The sequence below is a fragment of the Helobdella robusta genome, assembly GCF_000326865.2.
Source record: "Helobdella robusta unplaced genomic scaffold HELROscaffold_48, whole genome shotgun sequence".
NCBI lineage: Eukaryota > Metazoa > Annelida > Clitellata > Rhynchobdellida > Glossiphoniidae > Helobdella > Helobdella robusta.
The window spans coordinates 834,005-843,224 of NW_008705215.1; the positions used below are offsets into that span (position 1 = coordinate 834,005).

The 9,220-nt window shown below is 30.8% G+C and overlaps 1 protein-coding gene across 1 annotated transcript; it reads left to right on the forward strand.

Moving 5' to 3' along the window:
• Nucleotides 1-342: 342 nt before the first annotated feature.
• HELRODRAFT_178519 (hypothetical protein) lies at nucleotides 343-4,402 on the forward strand (the record flags this gene model as incomplete). The annotated part of the gene is made up of 5 exons (XM_009026605.1): nucleotides 343-362; nucleotides 498-547; nucleotides 2,002-2,174; nucleotides 3,213-3,243; nucleotides 4,164-4,402. 5 exons carry the CDS (start codon nucleotides 343-345, stop codon nucleotides 4,400-4,402), a joined length of 513 nt encoding a protein of 170 aa, XP_009024853.1.
• Between the last annotated feature and the right edge of the window lie 4,818 nt (nucleotides 4,403-9,220).

Sequence of the window (9,220 nt, forward strand, 5' to 3'; positions counted from 1 at the left end):
CAATCTAAATTATTTCCAAAGTATTTAAATGCTACGATCGTTTTCTTGTTTTCACATTTTCTTAACTCGTGTTAAACACCCTTTTGCAAAATCTGCATTTTTCTTTTTTTAGTCCTTATCTCTTAAATTTTTTACCTCCTTTTCTGACTAATTTTCCATCACTTACGAAGTTCAGAGCGGATCTCAAGACCTATCTGTTTGCTAAATTCATTGAGAGGAGCGCTTTTGAACATCGCGAAAATTGCGTTTTATAAACTTATTGATTGGTTTGATGGATTAATTGAATTACGCTAAATTTATCTGTCAGAAAGTGTCCAGCAATTTATGAAGAAATATGATACAATGACCAACAGCAACGCAACGTGACTTCTAACGAACGAGGCATGACGGAATCATACTGACCAATGCGTAATATATGTCTGTAAATGTGCAGTTGAAATTTAAGTTTTTCATGTTGAAACATATTTTATTGTCGATTCAATTTTTTATTTTTCTAGGGTGAGCCAAAATGCTTACAAATCTCCGCTCATCTCCCCGAGACCTCCAAGTAAGAGCCCGACCAACTCATCCTCCTCAGGACAATTGCCTGTTTCAACTCAACCTCAGTTCAATGATTGAATCTTTGAATATATTATGGATTTTTTAAAAAAGAAAAAATTTGTTTCAATATTTCACTTCTCACGTCATTGCTGATTTACAGCGGGACTTCTTTTCATAAAATGTCATCTATTCACAAATCTTAAAACTTTAATCAATTTGAAAATAATAAATCAATAAAACAAAACTATAACTCGACGAAATCACGACTCCATCATATTACTGTACGCAATAATCACCTAATTTAATGATAAGGTAATTTAATCTATACATTACATGCTGATAGAATTGAATCCTGCTGGAATACTTACTACCCGGACTGGCTCTAGCAACTGCATTAAAAATAAAAATCCTAATAAAATATGATCGACGATAATATGTTGAAAAAAAATGCATCGAAGTTTGAGATGCTTGTTAATATAAAATGCGATCTACCATGAAACATGTTTATTTGAGTGTGTTAGTGTGTGAAAGTGTTTGTGTGTGAATGTGTTTGTGTGTGTGTGAGTGTGTGTGTGTTGTGTGAATGTGCTTGCGTGTGCGTGCGCGCGTGTGCGCATAAGCGTGATTGTTGTATAATTTTCATTGACTTTCTTATGGCACAATGTTGTTAAGAAACATTTATTATTAAGAAGGATTTCAAATTTCGAAGTTTAAACCATGGTGATGGTGAGGGTAGAGTGAGTAATAAAAACAATAATAATAACAATAATAATGATAATAATAATAACAAGTACTACTACTACTAATAATGATAATAATAATAATAATAATACTAGAAATAATAATATAGGACTAAAACTACCATTATAACTATCACTGCTACTATTACTACTACTACTACTACTACTACTAAAACTACTACTACTACTACTACATCTACTACTACTACTACTACTACTACTACTACTACTACTACTACTACTACTACCACTACTACTACTACTTCTACTACTACTACTACTACTACTACTACTACTACTACTACTACTACTACTATTATCACTTCTTCCTACACCTAGCAGTTATCTGATTATATTCAATATAGAAATAATAATAATAATAAAAATATTTAAGAAATGGTTTTGATCAATAAAACGGCGTATTTTGTGTAATGCGCTGTTTTAACGCGTTTTTACGAATGTTATTGTGTATGTGTATGTGTGGGCGTTTGTGTGTGAGCGTTTGTGTGTGAGCGTGTGCGTATCAACATCACTCAACAACATCATCATCATCATTATCAACATCATTCAACATCATCATCATCAACATCACTCAACAACATCATCACTCAACAACATCATCATCATCAACTTTATTCAACATCATCATCATCAACATCACTCAACAACATTATCATCAACAACGTCATTCAACATCATCATCATCAACATCACTCAACAGCAACATCATCATCATCAGCATCTCCATCATCCCTATCATCCTTCTACGATCCAGATTGTCCTGCTTGCTTCTCCAGGACTGGCATGACCTGCCATCAACCCGTCTTTTACAAGTCCGATGCTAAACTACCCAACTGCACCTGCTCCTTCTGCCACACCTTCTGTCCCGATAGGGTCGGATGGTTGCCGCGACGGTGAGGATGAGGGAGATGATGAAAAAGAAAGAGATGATAATGATGATTAGAATGGTTATGGTGATGATGATGATAAGGATGGTTATGGTGATGATGATGATGATAAAGATGGTTATGGTGATGATGATAATGATGGTGATGATGATGATGATAAAGATGGTTATTGTGATGATGATGATGATTCTTATTATTATAATTAATAAAAGGTTGAAGGTTACTCTCTTTTTTGCGCTTGCTTCAGAGGTTTCAACGACAAACACACACAGTGCATATGAATACGCGTGTAAACCACGCATCATACACATTGCATATGATAGGCGGGGATTTTTTTGTATTCGATCCCAGTCACTGCAGCAGCAAGATCAGGCGCCTTTAACCATTGAGCCATCTTTACAATGATGTTGATTATGAAGGTGATAAAAATACTGCGTTCGACGTTGACGATGATGCCTGCATCGTTCGTGGTGATGATGCGGAAGATGAGATGATGAAGAATGAGACGATGAGATTTTATTCAATAAGTTCCGAGCAGTTGTTAACATCTAGTACTGACACCAGTCATCATCATTACGTCATTACTACGTCATCATCGCCATCATCATCATCATCATCATCATCATGTTTATTCTTATTATCTTTTTCATCCTCGTCATATTTCCCATGAACATCACCATCTCCATAAACATCATCACCCCGTGAACATCAATTTCACATTTGGTTTGTGGAAGATTTCCAATAATCGGAGGCCTAGGTTTTTGATTTTTCAAGGGTCTTTCAAAGTTGCACCTTCAGTTTGCTAAGGTTGGCACTGGTAGACAACTGACAACCAACAATCATACAACATGATAAACACAAAATATTATAAATTCAATTGCTTCAGTTTCAGCAATTATTTTAGCAATATATGTATCAACACATAAAATTGTAAAACAAATGCGAAAACGATAAAATAATAAATGCATGAAGACACGTTAAAAGCATCACAATTTATAACAATGATTCAAGTCTTCCATTTCAGGCTTTTATGGAATTGAAGAAAAGTTTCTCAGGTGTGAAAATTATTTTGTTCATTTCCCTCGTTTTAGAAAACAATTATTTTAACTGAGTCTGAAATTATTTATAATGAAATTTGTTTCAAAATAATTCATCTATTTATTAATTATGTGAGGCAGGAAATTATTGATTGATGGCTAGTTGCATTCAAATTATTTTCTGTTTCCTGGAATGAATTGTTGTTCTGAACAAAATTCAACATAACATTTTTTTTATTTGTTTATTTCTACGTGGCAAAAGATAACAGGAGTTTCAGATGGCATGTACGTGTAAATGTGAAACAGACTGTCATCAATCAACATGTTCTGTTGGGAATAAGTTCGGTAAAATTTGAAAGAACTGATAGGTTTTCAAAAACTAAATAATGGAAAAGATAATCCTACTTTTCACGTTTTCTCAAATTGCGATTGCAGGTTTTTGCATTAAAATTATGAAAATGAATGTTATTGATCGAAAGTATTACATAAAATTACATTTTAAAATAAGATAAGAATCTGGCTCTGTTGAAGAAAGTAACATCGCCATTTTCATTAACTGGCTCTTGTTATAAACTCTCAAAAGCAACTGACGGAATATTGGACCCCCGCTAACTGTGGATGTTTTTTAAGTTACAGTACCTTGGGACCTAAGACCAACTGGTTGATGGTCGATTTAGAAAAATTGTTCTTCATTGATAGGATTTCTATTCTTGCAGAAAAGAATAATTGAAAGTCTTTTAAAGTGTTTTTAAAATAATGCTTTCTTTTCAGTGGCAGATCCCGAATTTAGCGGTTGGAGTTGAATTTCAATCAAATTTCTAAAGTTGATGACTGTTATTTTGATAATTTTTGTTTGTTTCTTTTGAAAAATAATAAATTACGACGTAAAAGATTTTTTATTTTACGAATCTTTCACTTCTTTACGAATGCCTATTTAGGTAGCAAGGTCTGGAACAAATTTTCAAACAAGAGATTGACAAAACTAATAACATTCTCATTGAACACAAGCTCGATCAACCCTTGTCTGTTGAACTGCATGCAACTCAACTGCGATTCAGTCAACTACAACAAAAAGTCAAGCAGCTGCGAACTGTTCCAGCACCCATTTGGTTACTACACTGGGAAGGTGACGAGTATTTTTGTTGGCTGGGATTATTGGCAGTTGTTCTACGAATGAAATTTTGAATTTTGTTTTCCGTGCAACATGACTAATAAGAAAAAGTAAACAAACAGCTCTTGTTAATTTTGATATGAACCTTTGAACATTATATTAGTTGACATTGTTAGGCTTTCTAACTCTCTATCTATATGATTTAGTGAACATCAATAGAATATTTCAATAATCAATAAAAATCATTTTAGTGCTTATTTAATGTAACTTGTGTTTTATTTCCAGCATCTTCTACAAAAAATTTCAAAATTGTAATTTAGTTGTTCAAGCAAATTTATAAATCGAACCTATTTGGCCCTGATTTATAAGCATAGTATCTTCCCAGAGCAATCTCATTTTTCGAGCTGACACGCTTTCAGTTATGCAAAAATCTATTAAATGAATTGTTGTGAAAAATTTTTTGAAATAATGTAATAACAAAGTGTTAAAAAAAGTCACCATTCGAGTTTTGGCGCTGCCTGTGCACCGGCACGTAGGTGACTCTCTTTCCACCACGGTTTGCCGTCGGTATTCTAGAAAATGTTATCTTATTTTTAATTTTCTTATTTGATTATTTGCAGGCAGCAAATTAATTTTAACAATGACCAATCAAGAATTGAGTGAATGAATTAATTTCATCGTTGTTTTTTATGTCAAGCTCTTAATAGCTTATGAGTTTAGAAAGGTGGTGTCGATGTAACAAAAATAAAGGTGGATGTCATTTTGAACGTTAAGTGCTCTGATGGGTTATTTTATTAAAAGCTTTTTCGTTGAACTAGAGAAAATAGTCAATTTGATATAATGAAGCAAAAAATATAAATACTGTGTAATTTTTTTGAAAATGATATTTTATTTCAATCAGTAATTTAGATTAATTAAAAAAAACGATTGCCCTTTTATTTATTCGTATTAAACAGTGTCAATTATTTAATTGATTACACGATCCATCTGAATCAATGTTACACTCCCATTAAAGTTATAATTTGTCTTTGCGATGTAATCTTACTGGTTTCGTAGGACAGTATTTCAAATTTTCGCCAACGAGTTCTGCACAACCTAGCTATACCTCCATGACCATATTCACAACATTTGACATCATTTAAAAAAATTTTTTTTATAAGATTGAAATTAATCAGATTTTTGAATTTTGAATAATGAAATTTAAATGTTCTTGAAAAAATAAATTCTAATTTTTAAATTGAAGGAACATTTATTTAAAAATTTATTTAACGTTTCCCGCAGACTTTTTTATGTTTTTGGTAAGTAATACAATAGGCAGTAATACAACAGCCTGGTTACGATAATATTTCGAGGATTTTAGCGTGGTTTTTCAATATGCAGATTCAACATTTGATGTTTCTGATAAAATTAAAATATATTAAGACAAATTAGATGAACGGAGATATGCATGAAATATAAAATAAGTTATAAAAAAATGAAAGATTTTTTGAAATCTTAATCAAAAAACGAAAAATAAAAAACTGGTAATGCTAACAAATAAAATATTCTTCAGGACACTTTATACAACCACGTTTTGTTAATTAATCGTTAGAGTGTTACAAATATTTTTGGTTTTAAAGTTATTGCGTATTAAAGAAAATGTTTGTAAATACCAAATTTTAAAATTCTATTCGCCAAAGAAAATTAAAACGTGTTCATTCGCGCAGTAAAAAATTGAATTTTCTTAAAATTTCGTTTACTAATTTAAGATTTTTTTTTACTTGTATTAAGTTTCATTAAATAATAATTTGATTTTTGAACCTAAAAATTATTTTTTAGAATTAACATTTTTAAAAAATTCATTAAAATTTAAATATTTTTCAAGCATGAACCAAAACACCACAATTTTTTTTCTAAACACACAATGAAATGAAATTTGTCCACTTCCGAGTCCAACCTCAGATGCCTACATTTTTTTAGCCACGAAAGTGGAGGACGATCAAAATCAATTGAAATATTTCCGCTATGTTATAACGACGACGGGTTCGTTTAATCCCATTGGAAGATAAAGACAATATAACTTTTAAATTATCATTTTATTTTTTTACAAATCAATAATCAATGTTAATCAATTATGAAAATTAACGTTCAGAAACTATCGATTTCCGAATCACAATTCACTAACGTGCATCGCAAATACAATAAAAATACAACGCAGTGTTAATATCAAATATCGCTTTCTAATATCAAATAATTGCTTTTCAATATATTGCGCGTCTTTATACACTCAAGCCTGAATCTAGAGCTCTTTTGTGCATAGGCAACAAGCGACTTTGTCGCTTTAATAATTCGTCATGTTTTAAATTCATGTCGTTTATATTGTTCGGAAACCCAAATAACTAACTCATGTTCTAATAAAATTGAATAAATCTACCATTTACTTCTTGAATTGATATGTCTAACATCTGGTTGTATAAAGATACTCTAAACATTTGTTCAGGTTCATAATTGCCTGGAGTTGAAAATTGGCGGCTTTTTTGCGCACACATGTGAATTTCTCTCCATCGAATTCTTCTCAAATTTTCAGTTTCAATATTTTTGTTTTCTCATTCAATGCTGAAAAATCTTCATAATATAGTAAAGGTTTAGTAAAAATTAATAGAATTAATAATTTTTAGCTTTTGAAAGTTTACGGTTGAGCTTTTCAATAATTTTGACAGTAATTCTATAATTTAAAAATATTGAAAAGCTCAACCGTAAATTTTCAAATGCTAAAAATTTGGTAGATTTTATCAAATATTGCATTAATTATGGTCCGCATCCAGCTTTACAATATATATATTCATAAGAATGTCAGCGTTTTTATGCCTACTTGACCGTTATCCTTTATGGCATGCAACTTTCGATCAGGATAAACTTTGAGAAGTTGTTATGGGCACTTAAGAAATAGTTAATAGAAATTTTTTTCATGTATATTATTGAGTGTTAATGCACTGCAAAAAGTGAGTATAACACACACAGTGAAATTTTTTTACTTTTGCATTTACAGTTGTAAGACATCGAGCAAACCATGTTTTGTTTTTCAATTAATGATTATGAGTTCAGCTTTTAGTGGTACATACAATGTTTTATGTTACGATTTTGACGATCTGCCTAATGATGTTTACAAAAACATCTATGAGAACTGCTCTCTATACCTGGCTAAACGTTAATAAATGACGTTTGACTTTTGTGGGAGAAAACATCACCATAAGTAAATATTTAATTTAGTTAGTAAAATTTTTTCATTTAAAAAATGGTTGCATTTTATGACATTTGGACTCAGTGCAATTTTATTTACAATTTCCGTACTAAATAAATTAAAGTGGTTTAATAATATTATTTACAAATTGTAAGAACATATAAGCAAATTAATTTGTAATTCCCTCGTTGTGAATTGTATGCGTTACGATCATGATGAATTATATAAGAAAATTTGACCCATTCTGGGGTGAGCGATATAGGGAGTATTATCTCGTAGCTACAAATTTTGCTTAAAAATCGTTTTTCGGAATTACAATTTCAAATTTTTTGAGAATTGTTTACAAAAAGTTAATTTTTAATAGTGTAAATTAATAAAAAAGTAAATTCTTGTAGTTGCGGTAATTCATATTGCTTACTCTACCGGGTGGGCCAGTCGGTGAAACTGGCGCCACAAAAGAAGAGGACGAGGGTGTTGTCATCCATAGTAACACAGACACCGGCACTTGAAGGAACGATGTATTATGTTATTGAACCGCAAAATTCTGGCGTCAGTCATGATTTTGGAAAAATATCGGTATTTAAAATACAAAAATTTTTTCAAATGAACATTGGAGAACTGCAATTCATAAAAATACAACCAAACAGAATTATCTTCAAGATAAAAGAAAAAACCCAAATAGAAAAAGCTTTAAAAATCGACTATATGATAGATACAAAAGTCAAATGCTATCCTCATAAATCACTCAATACAAGTAAAGGAGTTATCAAAACAACACTATTTAAATATTGCACAGAGGAAGAAATAAAAGAAGATTTGGAAAAACAAGGAGTTTGTGATATATATAACATTAAAATTTCAAAAAATAATCAGAAGTTAAGCACCAACACTTACATATTAACTTTTCAAAACCCACAGCCTCCAACAGAAATAAAAGTGTGTTACCAAACTTTAAAAATAGATAGATACATTCCACCTCCTATGCGATGCACACGATGCCAGAAATATGCCAAAAATTTAAAATAGAAAAAGAAATAATAAAGAAAAAAATTGACAATAACATATCCTACAGTCAAGCCAAAAATCAAATCTGCCAAGAAAATAAACCGTTATATTCTCAAATAGCAAAAAAGAACATTTCAATGTCAGACAAAGCTGTTCAATGTGAACTAATAAAAACACCAATAAATCCTTGCATAGAGTCATTTAAAAAAAAACAAATACAGATGCTCAAAATCAAACACAAACCAAAAAATCAGAATCAAGTCAAAAAATAAAACAAACAAATAACAAACCCTCAAATCCAAAAGAAAATATGAATGAAAGTAATGACCCATATATGTTTCTTTCTGATGAAGACATGCATGATGACTGCTTCAATGATGATAGTGATGATGAAAGATGTACTAATTACAAATCAACAACAATTAAAAAGCCCAGCAGAAGTAAACACGGATCGTGATACAAAAAACACAACAAACAAAATAGAAAATAAAACAAAATTCAACCAGAGCAGCATAAATAAAAATAGTATATATCCATATGAAGACTTCCCAAACAGAAATGACAATAATAATATAATAATATTACAATGGAACATAAGAGGAATGAGAAACAATTTACCTGAATTACAAATATTAATAGCAAAATACAAACCTCACATC